At 43.2% G+C, this 18,939-nt stretch overlaps 1 protein-coding gene across 1 annotated transcript; it reads left to right on the forward strand.

The window, feature by feature from the left end:
* Nucleotides 1-5,651: 5,651 nt before the first annotated feature.
* LOC133155044 (ras-related protein Rap-2b) lies at nt 5,652-8,727 on the forward strand. The gene is made up of 2 exons (XM_061280001.1): nt 5,652-6,534; nt 7,903-8,727. Exon 1 carries the CDS (start codon nt 5,940-5,942, stop codon nt 6,489-6,491), a length of 552 nt encoding a protein of 183 aa, XP_061135985.1. The 5' UTR covers nt 5,652-5,939; the 3' UTR covers nt 6,492-6,534; nt 7,903-8,727.
* Nucleotides 8,728-18,939: the final 10,212 nt, after the last annotated feature.

An 18,939-nucleotide genomic window follows, 5' to 3' on the forward strand; every position in this document is an offset into this window, starting at 1 on the left:
TACCGTGACAACGGGGTGGCAGCATTTGCCTCGACAGTTGCTTTTTGTGAGCGGGCCAAACGTACTGTGGGAACAGACCCACAATCCTGCATTTCCTGTGGTGGAAGCCACAACTCCCCGTTACACAATGAAATTGACGCCCTCCGCTACACAATACGGTAACATTGAGTTCCCGTGTGAACGACAATGGCGGACTTTTATTTTTTTTGGGGGGGAAGCATTTACTGTGGAAGAGGTTTGCCAGCTTGGCATATCTCACACTTCACTGACAGCCAATGACTCAGACTGTGTGAGTCATTGGCTGCGTTGTGTTTTTCTTCACATGAATGGAACGGAATGTCATTTGTCACTTTTAACAATTTGATGACATTTTTCATTGCCGTCTCTTGTTTTCTTGGATAATAATGATCCAACAAAGCTGTGATAGGATACAATATAATGTGAATTGGTGTAAAATAAGAGATTATTGTGTCTTCGGTTGGGTCGCAAAATTCAAAATGGCGTCGGTGATAAATGATTCATGATTGGCTGTAAGCAAGCAAATCAGTGAATGGGAGGGGAGTGACAAAAGTAAAGAGACAAAAAGAAAATATATAAAGTTGACTTTCACTATCACGATGGTCACCCCACCAAAATGTTACCGGCTCCGCCCCTTTTTGTCCAATTGGGCACGTTGCACCTCATGATGCTTTTTTTTCCCCCCTTTAAAATGATTTTGTAATATTGTACAATTGTAAATAACAATATTAGGAACTGGGCTTTTAAAAAATGAAAGAAAAGTCACATTTGGCCAGGAGTACTTAGGTGGCGGGGGGGCGAGCAGCCCATCTATCATGTTGTCATTCAATGTGAACATCCAGTGTCCATAATAAGGGTGTCAGAATGATGAAGAGCATATGGCTGCAGCGCCCGACGATGCTATCGCCAGCCGGCCAGATACCCGCTTGGGCCGTTACTTTCCACAGCGTCAGCCCAGCGAGTTGAATGTCTCTGTACGTTGGGAAGGAGGGAGCTTTTGACTTTACACGTCCATCATGTTGACAGCAGTTAGTCCCGCATGAATTCGTGAACGCTGCCCGGCAACTAGATTTTTTTTTTTTTTTTAATGTTGCCATTATGCAGGTGACCTAACTGGCTTCCCGGCGCCGCTATGCATCACCTTTAAAGGTCAGTCACACAGCAGACACTCGCTCAATGTGGAAGGACCAAACAAAGTTTTCGGTGCGAGATGAAATTGCTTATTTCTGAGGTGGGGGTTCATTTGCTTTGAGCGCGACCTCAAGCGATGCAACCTGTCCTAACTGACACTAGACATGTTTCCCTTTTGCATTTATGCATTAAAAAAAAAAAACTGGAAGATAAATTTCCAATCTGGTGAGAAGATGAAAGGCCGACGGCAAACGGAGCGTCGTGACGGTCAAGTGGGTGTCAGAGCGAGATGTACTGACCCGCCGGCCTGCTTGATAAGTGAGGTGGGAATTGAGTCTTTGAGATAAGCTGAGGTGAAATGCAGAAAAAAAAAATGAGGGAGGCGACGAGATAAGGGAACTCAATACGCCGAAATCTACAGTGAGCTGAAAGTTAATATGCTGGGTGCTTAGACATAAAGATGCATTGAGATAATGAGATACCATGAATTTGCTGAGCATGGATCTAAGCTAGCTAGATAAGATCATGCAGTTCTGCTATCTAAATCATAAAGTCAAAGTCAGCTTTATTGTCAATCCCTTCATATGTCAAGACACAAAGAAACCGAAATTCCGTTTCATAACAGCCAGTGTCAAAGTCTAAGAATAGCACGAATCAAAATTGCCGCGCGCCGATTGTAGTCATCACGTGTAAGCACGTGTCGGAATTTACGATCTCAGAAGACGCCGCCGCCGCCTTTGGATGATATTACCGCCTACGCTCTCTCTTGCAGTGACCTGTGAAGAAGAATCCGCCCAAAAGTATCTATCGGGCCACCCTGTGTGTTTTCACAAGTGGATTCATAACACCTCATACGCTGAGCAGCTGACACTTGCTTCACTGTTGCTTTTCTTATCTCCTGCTCTTGCTGTTTGTTTTGGTGTGTTTAAAGCCGGTAAGGAAGACATGAAAAAAATACGAGAACGCTCCCACTTTGCCTGTTTTAATGCATCATTGCTTCTATAAATATATAGCATATTAAAGTGGACATTTTAGGTATCCGTATTATTTTTTTTTTACATACAATAAGAGTTCCTAGCAGGCGAAATAAAAGGTTTCTGACATTCTTCCGACAAAAAAATAAAAAAAATGCTTGTGTGTATGTCCTCAATTTATCTTGCTCCTCACAGAAGTTAAAGAATATCTGACATTTTTATTGACTGTCTAAAAGTGTTGCTGCGGCATTTGTGTTCAAATCGGTTTAAAGGACCCTTGCTTGAGACTAAACGCAAAGTCAGCTATTTTGGTTGGAATCAATCTTACACTTAGACGAACTTCTACTCGGAAAGTTGCCCGAACGTGCCCCAATCGACTTGAGACGTTTGATTGGTACATTTTTTATGTGTTTGTTTACACTGAAGCGTTTTGCCGCTCATGAAAGCCGATCCAGTCGTCCTGGATTCCCCGCTAAACTTAGCTGTTGCTCCTTGACGGTGACCGAGCACTTTTTTTTTTTCTCAGCCTACCGTTCCGCTGTCTCATCTTACTTAGTGCGCATCAAGTCACTAATATGGAAGATATGGATCGGGGTGCGGGTTTGCGGGAGCGAGGAAACCGTTGTTGACATCTTAGATGCTACTTTCAAGGTCAAGCCAATGTTTGAAGAACTATAACCACGGAGACGTGACATGTCACGATTAAGTAACAAGATGCTACAACGCAACACGAGAGTCATGAGTCTTAAAAACTCTTCTACTTCAAAGCAGTCAGTCGGTTTGCAATATTAAAAAAATGACAACGTGATAAATTGCGATAAATGAATTTTTCTGTCTACGAGTCGGTAAAGCTTGTAAATGGCTCACTGTGTTGACTTTGACAAAGTGGTATTGTCCTCGTTCATCAATTTGCTTTCATAGTTTATCTTCTTTCTGTCAGATGACTCCAGGAATTGCTTTCATTTTAGATTGATAGTTGGACATTGTCTGGATCCCTATTAAGCATCCATTTTAATTCAAAGCAGCAATTTGGATGGATGCAGAGAGATAGACTGAGCACATTCAACAAGGACTGAACATTTTCAACAATGAAGGACTCGTAGCACCAATGACATTTCACCCTTTGACCCCTTTCACTGTGGTGGTCTGTATGGCTTATTAATCCGGGCCACATATAGTATGAAAGCTGCCATTGTGGGGCCCAAATAAAGATGCTGTGTCTTCTAATCTAGCAAATGTGTGTGTGTGTGCTATCCTCGGTGAATTCTCACACATATTCCAATCAACATCTGAGCGCACATGTAGGGTTGAACGGCAGTTTGCTGCCCCCTGTTGGACACAATGCCCGGTTGCATATTTCTCGAATGCTGCCGCCAGACTGTTAACAGTTTAGTCAGTCAGCTGACTTTTACAATGTAAATACAAAATATGTCAAAATATGTTTTGTTTAATGTAACACATACTTCTGATTACAATTTATAACTGATTTATAACTACAAAGACATCACAAGATGATATTGAGAGGCGGGGGGGGGGGGGGCTGTGAATTTATTTTAAATGTCACCGCGTGCCTCTACACTGTATAATTCATAAATCAAAAACGCACACTAGCACTGCCTCGGAGGCTGAGAGCAAACACAAAATAAAATGGAGTAATTAATTCGGGATCGGGAAAGCTACGAACAGCGCATAATATTCTGCCCCAACACACACGCACACAGTACAATTGAAATGGCGGTGCCTAAAACACATTCTTTGAAAGGTCTCTCTCGACCGGCGGGACGAGGGAGGCGACTAATCCCCTTAATTAATTAGCTCAATCGTTTCAGACATTTTAATTAGTCTGCCGTCACTCTCAGGGGCCGAGCGTGAGGATTCAACGAAAGCGTCTGCTGTATCTTTTATGTATCTCCTTGTGTTCTTCTGAACACAAGGGGCCAGTGTACTTCATTTTTCAATTACAACGTGCAGGGGAAATGAGGGTGAGCTGAAGGATTTAAAAATATATATATTACAGAGATTTGTGTAGGAAAGTCAGACTTTACGAGTGAGAGATGTGACCCATTAAAGTTTGAAGTGACCGTCACTCACTTTTTGAGCATTTAGCACAGCGGCGTTAGAGATCCAAGGCCCGATTAGGCGGCGTGAAAGTAAGCGCCACCTCCGCCTGACAGCACCACACGATTCGTGCCGGAGATCTCATTAGCCTCGGGACAATCCACATGTTTGACCCAAGTCAATGTTAATGATTATGCTTGTATGGAAATTGAGCCTCGGTGACTCACGCTTGTGATTCAGGCTGATGTGTGTATTTATGACTGTGTGTTTCCGTATGTGATTTTATCTGTGCGCGTGTGTGTGTGCGCTCGACTGTTGATTTGTGGACAAATTAAAACTATCGATCCAGCTGCCTCCTCCGGAGGTGATGAAGTCACGGCAGCTGGGCTTTGAATCATAACTGATCCGGAACACGTGAAGCAACAACATTTACCTAACCCGAGCATGCAATAACGTCACACTTGACAGTTGATTGTGTGAAAATAAAAATGAAAAATATATATATTAATATATGGTCCTGATACTAATCTGACAGCGATCATTGCGCAATTTAGTGAACGGAAGCCACGACCGGCGTGTTGCTTCATATACGGCCAAAAGTTTTTTAGATGGCAACAACAAAGCCTGCTGTGTCACACGCTGCGGTCACAAGACTCACTTGACTCTGAGGTGGCAATGGAATTTTTGTGCAAGTGTGTGAGAAATTTTCAGTCAAGCAGACTTGTTGGATGAGAGACTTGACCTATAAAAAGTAATCACAGCACCCTTGTCTTTTACACTTAAATTAATTCTGGTATCAAATGATCTAAGGATATGCGATACATTTTTAAATGGCAGGAGTCAGAAGGACCAAAAATTTCATCTTGATGTGGGGTGGCCAGAGAATGATCAGGCGTAGCTCCGGCCCTGCTTGTTGAACAAGAGGTTTATGGCATATTAGAAGTTTGGGACTTAATAACGGAGGTTATATCTTGGGGGGAAAAAAGTAAGGGGATTTTTTTTTTATTGCCTCGATACTTGTCTGACAATTAAAAGTCACAAGGATGACTTGTAGTAGTCACCGAAGGTTGTTTTGAACATCTCACAACACTTGTTTTGAGTCTCAAAAGTTGGTAAATTGCATCACACGACAGCACGCAGGACAAAAGAATGCTGTGAGTCAAGAGTTAGTAAGCAAGGAGATGATGTCGAAACTCCAAGGTGGGGCAGCAGCAGTAGCTCTCGCGTCTACTGCACCTTTAAAAGACGCAAAGTATTCACTTTGAGTGACGTCAGACGCACGCTTGCGTGGGCAGGAAGCTTAGTCCCGTGGCTATGGTTAGAGATAATTAGCAAGCACAAAACCGGAAGCTGTAATATGCTCAATAATAGCCTGCGGTCGTCCAATATAAATCAAGACGCATGGTTTTATTTTGAAAGCGCCTAACGGAAAGTAGATGACTTGTTGAGTACGCTTGACTACATCAAAGTGAGAGGGGGAAACCAGCGCGGTGTGCTTACTTGAGCGAACAGTGAAGAAGCGAAGGGCGCAAGTACAACAACAGGCCGGCTGGTGTTAGCACTGACTCGACATGTCACGACATTATTGTTGAGTGTGGCTCGGGAACAACCGAGCTTACCCCCCCCCGCAACCGTACACACACCCGGGAGCGGCGCTAATTCGGCAGCCACGCCCCGTAAACCAGCGACTGGAGAGCCCCCTCCCCTCCGAATACAACTGCTGGCGGCGAGGAAGCGAGGCTGCTCTCTCGGGGAACCATGAGGGAGTACAAAGTGGTGGTCCTCGGCTCCGGAGGAGTCGGCAAATCCGCGCTGACTGTCCAGTTTGTGACGGGGTCCTTCATCGAGAAGTACGACCCTACGATAGAGGATTTCTACCGGAAGGAGATCGAGGTGGACTCTTCGCCGTCCGTCTTGGAGATCCTGGACACGGCAGGCACCGAGCAGTTCGCCTCCATGCGAGACTTGTACATCAAAAACGGCCAGGGCTTCATCCTGGTCTACAGCCTGGTCAACCAGCAGAGCTTCCAGGATATCAAGCCCATGCGGGACCAGATCATTCGGGTGAAACGGTACGAGAGGGTGCCCATGATCCTGGTGGGCAACAAAGTGGACCTGGAGGGGGAACGGGAGGTGTCGTCCGGCGAAGGCAAGGCGCTGGCGGACGAATGGAACTGTCCCTTCATGGAGACCTCGGCCAAGAACAAGACTTCGGTGGACGAGCTTTTCGCCGAGATAGTCCGCCAGATGAACTATGCGTCCACGCCGAATGGCGACGACCAGTGTTGTTCATCCTGTGTCATCTTGTAAAGGAAACTTTGGCGTCTTGCTCGCTTTTTTTTTTTTTGCAATGGTGAGTCGAGTCGTTCCTACTGTGTCTTTTATAATTGTGACTTTTTTGACTTCACACTTCCATAAATTTGGCTGAGGCTGTGATCATCAGCCTTTGTTTGATCAAAAAACTTGGCAAATTCAAAAGAAAAGTCTGTGGAAGGGTGGGGCCGGGGGGCCAAGGCAGAAACCACCAAATTTTTGGTGGGATCCGTTTGGAAGCCCGTTTTTAGCATAACATTCAAATAAATTAATTGATGAATGTATTAACGTACTACTCGGTAAACAGCATGTCGTCTTACGAAGTCAACAGAGGCAAATGTCATTGTAAAACTTTACATAATGGAACTAGCTCGTAGCTACTTAAACAGAATTGTTTTTGTTGTTTTTTCTTCCTGGTCACGTGGCCACTTGTTGCTAGGTAAAGTTCAAGAGGCTGAATCTTAGCTGCCCCACTGGCCAATGAAAAAATAGGCCGATCAGATTAAAACTAAGCGTAAGAAAAGTTAATTTTGTGACTGCTCAATACTAAACGCATGATACTTGGTAATTTAACATGTGAAATTATAATTAATGAGACTCCTCTGTTTACGTTCCCACGGTGGCAACGTGACCCAGATTTGTAATAAGTTGCAAAAGACTGCAGTATATCACTGAGTTTAGAACATAATGGTTAAATCATAAATACAGAAATTATTTGTACGAAAAACACTGAATGAATTTACATTGTAGCATAAGAATATGTCACGCGGCACACAAAGGCACGTACCACTGCCGCTTTCGGTGTGCCTTTTCATATTCATTGCCTAAAATACGTATTGGAATTATGACTAATATTGTGTAAGTGATTATGAGATTAGATCGGATTATGGAACGTTGCAATTGAAACAATTGGAATGTCGCTAATGTAGGAACCAAAACCGAGGAACCCGTTAAACTCAAGTGTAGACTTAATTTACCTATGAAGGCTTTCACACAAAGTTTGTCACGTAACACTTGCAAGCTTGCTCAGTGGCACGCTGGCGGCAGAACCTCCAACTGACCTAGTTACCTTTTGGTCCAGTTAGTCATGAACCTGTGACCTCGTAGTCCCGAAACCAGCTCCTTCCAGACTGAGTCAGCTCTTTTGTTTTGTTTGTTTTGTTCTGTTCTTCACACTGATAGGATTGAGGAAGCTTCTGACTCGATTACAGAACTGAAGAGACGGGTTGTTCTTGGGATTTGATTAGCTTTTAAAGAAGTCGGAGGTTGGTTCTCCGCCATGAGACCGCGTGGGCTCTTTTCACTTTCTCAGAGCTTCTCCCAGAGTTTCTTTATTGGCCCGCATCCTGGGACTCGTTTGTGGTCCTGGCTTGATTAGTGACCATTGTTTTTGTTTTTTCTGTGGCAGTGTGTTGCAACAAGTGTGTCTTGTTGGCGTCTCAGCCTGGCCTCGGAGGAAAAATGAAGAGGAATGCTGCAGGGGTAACAAGACGAGGAGGACGAGGAGAGGGGTCCATCCACTCTTCAGGAATTCTGCTGGGTCAGAGAATCTTTGCGGCGTGGTCCACAGTTGAGGTCTGATCCAACCAGTTCTAGACCATCAGGGAACTCAAAATTTTTCCCTCAAGCACGAAGAAGAAATAGACTTTGAAAATATATTTTGTTAATAACCACACTCAAACCTGGACGGGGTACAAAGTGAGTGTTTTTGTTCCAAAGTCTAACAAGTTGGTGGTGGAATAACGCAACAACTCTTCTTGTTACAAGGAGATCTTAACGGACTTGGCGTGAGGACCACCGCCTCGTGTCCAGTGCCTTTTTAAAAAAAAAAAATTGATCCCACCTCCAACACACTTCAACTGTTCCTGTTTAGTGCCAACACACCTCGGCGTGGCATTAGAGGTGTTCTGTACCAGGACTGGTGCTCTTCTGTACGTTTGGGTCTTTTTGTTTTGGTTTTCTCCTTTGAGTTGACGGTGTTTAGCGCCCCGTCCAGTCTTGAAACGCACAGGTACTGGAACCATTACGACAATGGCACCCGACCCACTTGCAGACCTCTTCAATCAATCTTTGATTTTGTTGGACAAGTGATGATGATAATAATGTACATGGTGTTGACAAATCTAATCCTGATTGTAAAGTGAATTTTGGACCAGCCTTTTAACTGTGGCCGGTCTGTTTTAAAAAAAAAAAAGAACTTTTAATACAGATGGCATTTTTTAAAAAAACAAAACAGGTTGTGTTCTTTCTTTTGTTCCCTTTTCTGTTCTGCTTTTATCATGACCAATTCTTCTTTTGGGGGGGGGGGGGGGGGGCAAGCTTTTGTCTTAACCATTAGAATTTGGCAAGATCATTAATGACAATCTTCTAAAACCAAAGTTTTCACAAAAGTGTCACCAAAAAAAAAAAACAGCGTGGTATTTCACAATACTTCCTCCCTCAACATAAAAATGACAAGCTTGTTTGCGCAACACAACAGGAAGTAAAGCTACCAACGGAATAATCTAACTCGCGGTCAAACTTTCCGCCACATAAAAACCGACATTTACGATTGATATCCATCTTGAAGGTTCCTCTTGGTTTCTAAGCCCGTTCTCAATCGTCCTCACATCCATACCATAGGTATCAAATTACACACGTGCTGTATTTATGTGCGTGTCAGTATGTCAGTCATGTGAAGCGGCGGGTGGTGGTCTACCCGCCAAACTCGAGTCAGCGTTTTTGGCTTCGAGCTGATCGGGGAATCAGGTGAGAACGGCGTTGCGATAAAAGTTAAAAACAACATACAGTGACACCTCGGCAGTTGATGAACTTCAAACTGTTTCTTGATAAGAGCATTTATTGCTGCTTTTAAGCCAGATGGCGTGAACGTTAACAATCTCTTCCATCTTTTGACCGTTTTCAAGCCACGACTGCGGCGTAAACATCTGATAGCTGAAGAATTTGCCCTTTGGGCGGAACACGGCGGCGCGGCCGGTTTTTCTTTCTGCTCGAGGGTTTCACTTCCTAATTTCAACCTCATATTTCCTAGACTTAGGTATCGCAAGGAGTGGCATTTTTTTTGTATGCGGTCACATGATGTGGTTGCCATGGTTACGGGGGTTTGGGCTGAGGTATGGCCTCGAGGGCGGCGGCCATTTTGACCACACACACTACCGGCTTTGCATTAAAACTGCTTATTGATCTGCTAAAAGATAAATCAGGCTTTTCTGCTGGTGTTGCCCTGATGAGTGGCTCGTTGAAACATTTTCCTTTTTTTTTTTTAAAAAAAAAACACCAGACTTAATCACTATATAGACTCCTCGCTGAATTACAGGCTGCATCTGCTCCCCGAGCGTCAGAGTGCTATTTCGGAGGCTCTGTTGTGTACAAGCTTGCGGTTTTCTTTTCTCCACTGGCTGTAGCTCTTTGGCATTCCTCCTAACTGTATTAGCCTCCCTTCATCGAGTTACCCAACGCCGATAATTAAGCCCAAAAGAAAAAACAAAAACGCCTGTGCAGCATCTGCGTTAAATCTAAAGTGACAACACGAGTTGATTTAGCCTGGCCATCGTGGTCAGCGATGTTAGTGCAAGTGCGATGCGAGCAGTGCTTTCTCGCTACCGACAACGAATAAAACGGGGTCCACTTTGAAGATTAAAAATGGAACCAAAAATGGCAAGTAGATTATAATAGTACGTTATTGTTGAGAGGCTGACAATAGAAGATACTACTTAGATTTTGAAGCATAGTTTTTTTCAACTCAGACATTTTGACTTTTTCCAATGTATTTTTCCAGAAAAGTGGAGTTAATCCTTCAGATGCTCACAGAGTCAAAGTCTCAGAAGATTTGCTAAGGTCTCAGGAGATTTGTGTAAGTCCCGTGTGATTTGCTGAGATCTTAAGTGAGGTCAGGCAGATTTTTTTATTTTTTTTGCCCGACGACAACAATTTTGATCCATCTCACAATTGTTTAACTTCCGGACTAAGTAAATCTTTTCACCAGAAGGGTTCTTGCCGCCCTTTTAAATATCCCCAACCGTCGTTTATGCGTGCTTCGCCGTAGCAAAGTGTGGAAAGAACCACTTCCTGTTTGTCTTTCTTCCCCTATTCAGAATTTCTGCTGCGCTACTTCCCGCAAAGAAGCCGAGACTTGTTCGACCTGACAAGGGTCGGTCTGTTTGAGCTGACGGTCGCTCCGTTTCCCCCGGCGAGTCGGGGAGCGGCGTTTCTCCCTGTGGAGCTCGAATGGGAATGCCCCTGAATTCCTCCCATTCCCAACATTCCGCACGCTGTCATGTCTGGGCATGTTTTTAGCCGGGAGTGCTATGGATGTGACGAGCTAATTTTGCACATTTGTGAATTCAGTTATTGGGAGATTCTACCCAAAGAATTGCAGTGAATACTTAAGCAACAAAGTACTTCATCATCCCCGATGTGTCGCGAGATGGATCTGGACAGCCTTAAATGCACCTATGCCCATTTTGGAATTACGGAACACCGAAAAAAGAAAGTAGGCCAAAGGATCCGGTTGGACTGGTCCGGTTACTTGTAACATCCCCGTGTGGATTAGTAGCTTTTGTTCGGTGACACGGCCATCACGTTTTCAACAATGACCGATTAGGCAGAACGCGGTGACGATATAATTGCCGGGAAAACGTAGTTTCACTCAAGTATAGTTGTTCGCTCGCTCCGGGTCTGAAATCAGTTTTTAGGCAGTGTCCGTTCCTTGGTTGGTTTCCGCATACTAAAAATCGCACACTTCTCTTATTGTCAAATACACAAAGAGGAATGTTTGGCTACGGACTAGCCGTTGTTGATATTGTCATGATTAGAACGATCTGGAAAAGCCACCGGAAAACCGCAAACAAGAAAATAGCCAACCGACATGATACGCTAAAAAGACGTATCGATTCCCTTCACGTCACCATGACGATTTTGGAGCGTGATTAGATCTTATCGAGAATACCTTTCTTGGTCCTGCTGGCTACATGACAGAATCCAAACAGGTTTCAAAGATGTTTGGGGTAAAAAGGAGTGCGCTCGATTGCCTTTGGAACCACGCCGTGACCACGTCTTTCTGAAAGACCGGTCGGGTTAGTCGCTATCAGTTTGTTTGCTGTGTTCCCACCTGTCCAAATGAACCACAGGGTAAAAAAACATTTTGGTGTCAAAGCATCCTAAGAGTGTTTAGGGTCTTAAGGTCTTTACTCAACTCTGTGTTGCTTTCAGAGCGACTGACAGAGTCGCTGCGGTTTGGGTGTGGTTTCACTCGCTGCCACGGGACTTATGGTTTGGAACATTTCCTTGTCGTTTTATTTAGTAGCGACGCACGCGCAATCCGAGGCCTGCCTGGCTCCAGACGGCCGTACGTAACCATTTTAAGTGCACACATGCATTTAGAGAAAGGAAGGATGAGTCTCTGCTTTTCGGGTAATTGCGCATGATTCTAGGCCGAAACCGCATAAGGGCCTATGTCGCGTGATAGCTCTCTGGGAGTTTCTCATCTGGAATATAATGATAGACGCGCTCCCCGAACCTCTGGCTCCACCATGATGGTTAGGACTAGACGACAGAAGAATAGCATCCTCATGTCGAGGATGGTTTGGTCTTGAGTTACCAATCTATTTGTTTCTTTCTTTGGTTAACTTCAGTTTATTTTAAATATGCTATTAGGGGTGTAAATTGCGGGTTTTGTCACGATACGATATAATATCGATATAAAGAACTACGATACGATATTTGCCGATATCTTAAAGCCTGCTGCGATTCATTCACGATATATTGCGATATAGTGCTCTACGATCGATTTTTATTTTTTTTTTAATAAAAAATATAGAACAATATCCTGATTTATAACAATTCATACGCAAAATCAACAAGGTACTGCAAAGTCTTTATTTAGGAAATTACAAGAGTATTGTAGTATACAAATTGCTTTAACACTGAACTTTGATGTCGTGTTTTTTCTTTAAATGTGCGGCAGGATTTGTGCTCCCTGAATATTTGATCACCGCATGGCAGGATTTACAAACTGCACGTGTCTTGTACGTTGAGCCATCTTTTCTTTGGAATCCAAAATGCTTCCAAAGAATGACTTGAAGCCTAAAGGGGAGCCAATTTCCTCATCTTTTTGGACACGAGCCATAGCACCAGCCCAGGAGCCGCGTACTAGTTGTCGACTCCCCTTTCATGTGCAGCAACGCCGCGCACTACTTGAACTGGATTTCAAAATAAAGTCGCGTCTAATGTCCGAGGTCAAACACGGCGATATAAATCGATGTTTACCTTTAGCATCGATGCCAATAAATCGTAGAGCATTATATCGATTAATCTATGTGTATCGATGTATCGTTACACCCCTACTATTTATACATGTGCTTGGGTGGGGTACTCCGCTTCTTGCCGACCTAATGTTACACCATCTAGTGTTTGACAGTGGAATTACACACCCAAAACTGTTATTAATCGTGAAAATAGCGTGAAGGCAAACTTGGAGGGGAGTTTACTGTAATTAAAACATTTATCCTGACTTACTGGGTCACTCACTGTAGTTGTGCAACTCTTCTTTGTCTCTGCATGACAGTACTATACTGCCCACGGTGGCCAATTTACGCACACCAAAGGAGTTCCAATGAATTAATGAGGATGGCCATACTGTTTAATTATATACATTTGATTTACTTTTAGTTGCTGTTACACATTTTTATTAAATAAATTTATATTTTTATATTATATTCTTTATATATATTAATATATTTTATTTTCTTTGTTGAACAACATATATATTTTTTTGTTTTTTCCTCAAGGGAGGTTCGAACGGATTGACTTTTCCATTGATTTTATCGGAAAAAGATTTGCAATGCAAACGTCTGTAGCATAATCATGGATCGTATTTGCTGAGAAAAATACCGCATTTGACCCCGACTCTTCCTGCTTTCCCCCACCCCATCGTCATCTAGTACAAGAGGAATCGGAGGAGCCTCCTCCGGGGCCTGAGTCACGTGAGCGCTTCCCACCACCTCATCCGTACCGCGCTGTCACCACAGCAACCCCGTCCCGCATTGTGACTAACGTGCCGCGACATCCCTGACCTTCCTACCCGGCCCCCCCGGACGGGTTGTGCTCCTCTTTCCATCATCTTCCATCGCCTCCTTTCCTCCCCGCATTCCTTCCCCTGTCATATTGCTGCTGAGGTGTTTGCTTATCTCCACACGCTGTTCTTCCTTCGACTCACCCCCGCCCAGCCAAGTCAGGAGTTGTGATTCATGATCAAACTTGGTTCCTCGGGCACATTTTACACGTGTCTTTCGTAACCTGAGCGGCAGGCAAATGAGGTGGGAGTGAAAAAACGAAAAAGCTCTTTGTCAATTCAGACAAATCAAGTTTATTTACACGAGAAGAATGTTTTCGGAGATTCTGTGTAAAACGTTATTTGACTTCCCCCTGCAATCTATAACATCAGCCGCCTCGCTTTCCAGCAGAGTTGGAGCTTTTACAGCGGCAGCATTAGCATAACATTGAAGCTATCGGCCAGGCCGCTTCATTGTTGTTTTACTGTTAAAGCAACAGTAAGGAAGAATGTTTTTTTTTTTTTGTGTGTTTTTATTGCTCCACGACTTTTATTACTCCCGGGCACAACTGGGAACAATAACATGTAGCACGAGCGGTGTCCTGGCTGCTCAAACACTGACTGTGAGAGAACGTTGCCATGGCAATGACAGAGATGCTACAATAGGCCAGTATCACGGGCAAAAGATTGTTTGTTTGTTTTTTTTAACTTGGAGCTTTTTAAAAGCTTTCACTGCACCCATGATCAAAATGTTACTACAGTAAAATGAAAATGTTCTTACTCTATCAAGAAAAAGTGCAAGTTCTTCCACACTTTCATCATACTTGGATTTATTTGTTGGCATCGTCGTCTTTTATGACCTAATCGTTAAAAATGCCCCAGTTGTTGACGTTTATGGGAATTTTGCAGCGGCAAATCCCGCAGGAAATTGTTCATATCCTGCGTGGAGCAATGGAAGAGGAAGTCTCGTGTGACACTGAGAATCGGCGGCCTCGTGACCCACATTAGCGCCGCTGGGCCACACAGCAAATTTTGGCTGCACCCACATTTTTGTTTTCAGAAAGCAGCTGCTGCCCCAAGTGTTTGGCTTACTCCGAAGAGGAATGTTTACAATTAGGGTGCAGTGAAAGTGTGTGTATCCAACATAAGTATGAACATTATATTAAGAAAGCGCGAGAGAGAGTTTTGCAATATCAGCGGCCAACTTGTGTGGTGAATGACTTCATTGTGAGGACGTGCGAAAGAAGCACTCCAAGATAATTGTCACATGTGACATGACACTGAATAGCGTCGATGGTATCAAGTGACGAGCGCGGTGCTGACAGGAAGGATGGGTGGATCCACAATTCCGGTGCCCTGACTGGGACTTTTAACGCTCACATTTTTCTTCATTGACAGCTATTGGAACCCCTTTATTGGATTTCAGTCAATGTGTACTCCTAAGAATAAAAGAAAATAAACTATTTCTTAAAACTTTTTAATTTTTAAAAACTTTTAAAAATTTTCTAAAAATATTCGTAATCATTTTTAAGGATATTTTGAAAATATTTCTAATGTTAAATATGACTACAAATGTATTTTACTAACTATGCAGATACAAAAATAAATGTAAAAGATATGTTGAAACGTTTTTGAAAATATTGAGATTGTTAAACTATTGTTTATATTTCATTAATGTTCATTTTTTTTAAATAATTTTAAGACGCAAATTATACATTTAACATTTTCAACTATGATATAAATTACCCAAAAGATTAAATGTATTTTGTGTTTTTTAGAAATAATAAATTTGTATTATTATAAAGAACATTTCATTTAGCAATATTTATTTCAATTTTAAGTGTTGGCGTAACTTCATTGTTTTTCAAGATGATGTCATCATTCCCCTATTTAATAGTCCATCCTAATATTTTTTTATCCCGTTCCTAAATACGTTTTGGAGCTGCGTTGGCCCCAGGCAGACTCGCCGTTTCATCTGCTTTGCCCCCATTTAGCTACAGCGCGTGTTGCTCTCCCCATCTCTCATCTCAGCAAACGTGCGCGTTCGCCTTTTCGGTTGGTGCTCCGTATTCATTTGACAGAAGGACAAATGTTGACTAAATCAGATTTCCAGGCCGCCAAATGCCTCCCGTGAGATTTGTTTCCCTTTTGCAAGTGCGATTAGAGCCCAGCTGATTGATATTTAATGTGTGAAATGTCAACTGTAATGACTTGTGCGCCAATTAGGACAAGGAAGGCAATATCAAGACTGAGCATATCAAGAAGGCTGGGAGAGAGAAACTAAAGTCAAGATGGAGGAGAGCAACCGATTTGAAGGTTACAAAAGCACGTGGAGCACAAGAAAACATAAATTGCTATTCATTTTTTTTACTTTGACGTTTACATGAATGGTTCATCGAGAGATTCCAAGGGCTGATAGTCTTGAATAAAATATTCCTACCAAGGTTGCAAAGTGCTGATCCGTCTTCGTCGCCAAATGTTACGCAATTTGTGGAAAATAAGTGTGACTAAAAAAAAAAAATACAACGTAGCGGTGGGTTGTATTTTCAAATGATTTGTTTTTGGTTGTTTGTGATCATGAAACTGATCCTGATACAAAAAAAAAAAAAATCTGGCATTTATGTCGTGTTCAACCCACTTTAGTCAAAATTGTCTAATAATACTAATTTGATAAGTTGGGTGTTGAATCCCTCTTGGCCATATGGACCTTGAGGGGCTTAGTGGACCCCCCACCAACCCCTGCTGTTCTAGGGGCATCTTTTCTCAAAGTTCCAGTCAGGAGTTACTTTTTTATTTTTTTAGTTCTGTATGACATTTACATGAAAATATTCAAAGTCTGACTATTTTGCTATCTATGGTTCTTTTCTTCATATGTATTGTTGATACGCTTTGTTTTTGCAGTTGCGCATGTGTGTGTTGTTTTGAGGAAGTCTACACTTTGGACCATATGGTGCCTGCTGGGCAAAGATAAATCCCCACAGAACACACACACACACACACACGTCACATAAGGAGCCCACCTACGCTATCGAGTTGCCACCTTCGCGTCTGCGGTTGCGTAACAGCAATATGCAACCTCTGTGTTAACTTGTCAGCCAGTCTTCCTCCTCCTACTCGGTTGATCTGGCGTCTGCCTACCAGCCTGTACTTGTCTGCATGTACTATATATATATATATATATAGTATATATATATATATATATGTATATATATATATATATATATATATATATATATATATATATAAATAAATAACACACACAAGTGTAGCAATAATCCAGCCTTTCACAACAGTACATTCAGTACAGACAACAAAATGATGCCAGAGTCGAGTGCAGAGAAGGCAACAGAAAAAGCACAGTTACCAAAAAAAAAAAAAAAAAAAAATCGCTGACACAGGCCAACTAATTGCTTCACTTTACATGTTTGACCTGCCAAGACTTGCATCAGACTGAAGAAAAAAAAAAAAAAAAGGAAGGTCAGGGGAATCAAAAAGAATCACACTTCCTCTTTCTAGCTCTCTGTGCGAACGATGAAGTACGGCCATTTTGTAAAAGAAATATGGTGAAAGAGTGTGGACGTGGGGGGGCCAATCCCCCCCGCCACTTGTGTCTGCCGTGCTAACACTGACAAGGGCACAGCTGCCCGAGGGGAAAGAAAAAAGAAAATTTGCCGAAGCTGCTTTGGTTGCAATTGCTGCAGTTAAGGTAACAAAAAGAGCACAAGAAGAAAAAGGACAGGCGGCTAAAACTTCAGACTTGGCCTGCTCGACCCGTCGCTATGACGACGCCACCCTTTAATTGGCGCTATCCGCACTTCTGTCCCTCTGTGGGTATTTTAGCACACGAGCATCATTAGGTAAACAACGCGGGTAAATGTGCTCTTGGGGTTTGTTATCACGACATCTCCTTCCTGGGATATCGGAATCGAAATTCAGACGGAAGTAAATCGACATTGATCGTGATTGATGCGGATCCATTCTTTTAAAAGGGGGACGTCCATTTTTCGGCTGATTCGAGCTGAACGAAAATGCACTCGGGGTGCCACGTGTGTTCTCGATCGACATGATACGATTTTACGGTGGCGGTTTACCGCCTTGTCAAGGTGCACGGCTCCTCCGCCGTGTCCGTCATGCTTCCCGCGGAATATTTGCCTATTTCTGGAAACGAGTGTAGGCGGCTGAGAGCGAAGTGTTCTCATGCCAGGAGGACATGATGGGAGATGTTCTTGTGAGGAAGCGTTCGCTGGCCACGACATTAGGAACACCTCCGGAAAGATAACACTAACAATATAATAAGATTACTGTGAGGACTTCACTTGGCTGGCAACTTATTAGAGCTCGGACAAAAAGCAATAATTATTCATTCTGTTACATGACGACTCAATTTAAAGTTCGAATGAATAATAACACAGAAGGTACATTTAAAAACTATTTTGGTGCACGGCTCGCAGCAGGTGGCTCAATCTGACACGGCAAGCAGCCGAGCGGCAGCGTTGCGCGACGGTAAGCGAGCTATTACCCAAAACCGTTACAAAAGGTGTTTTGGTGGAACAACAGCTCGACTCAGCTGTGCATTCCTGCGAAGTGAATTCACTCCCCGCAACCTCCAGGGAGCAGACAAGCCAACACACATTAGCATACACTACATCGGAGACTGCTGATGATAAGATAGCGTTGGGCTAAACGGCTAGCGGGACAATAGCATTGTAAAATGTTGACAGGAAACAGTTTGGCTCCAAATCGACAATCGAATAACAAACAACTGTTCAAGATAGCTAACCGGTGGAAACTTCCTAAATGAAGCTTCAAATTTGCTTCATGAACCAGTTGTATTTTTTTACTCCTCCAGAAGGCACGGTTGGGGACGAAGAAATAAGTCATTGTGCTTTCAGCGCAATGTTGAACAGAGCGCCATCTAGAGGAGTCAAAAAGTACAACAACTGGTTTATGAAGCAAATTTGAAGCTTCATTTTCCCCTTCGCTAGTGGGAACCCAGAGTAGCACCATAGAACACTGCAACTAAGATCAGAACCACGCGGCTTGGGCTTCTTACCAAAGAAGCGACAAGCATTGGGAGGGGAAGAGGAAGTAGTTCACTGACGTGAGACTGTGACAGTACACGCCGGCACCATTGTGTTGCGCTCAATGCTGGCCCTGTCATAGACCCACAAACACACTGACCCGGTATTGTCTTTTATGATTAAAGCGCCGTGCGAGCGATTTTCACATTTTGGCAGCCGGTCAAGCGTGAAAAGCGATTTCACCTGCGATAAAAGTGCCTAGGCAATCGGGGTGCATTTTTTTTATAGGTCCCTGTTTGGATCTCAAGAGGCAGAACTAAATCGAACCACGCCTATTTTTTTCCTTGCTTTAAAAAACGATGACCGCAACCTC

Source organism: Syngnathus typhle, linkage group LG6 (assembly GCF_033458585.1).
Source record: "Syngnathus typhle isolate RoL2023-S1 ecotype Sweden linkage group LG6, RoL_Styp_1.0, whole genome shotgun sequence".
Taxonomy (NCBI): domain Eukaryota; kingdom Metazoa; phylum Chordata; class Actinopteri; order Syngnathiformes; family Syngnathidae; genus Syngnathus; species Syngnathus typhle.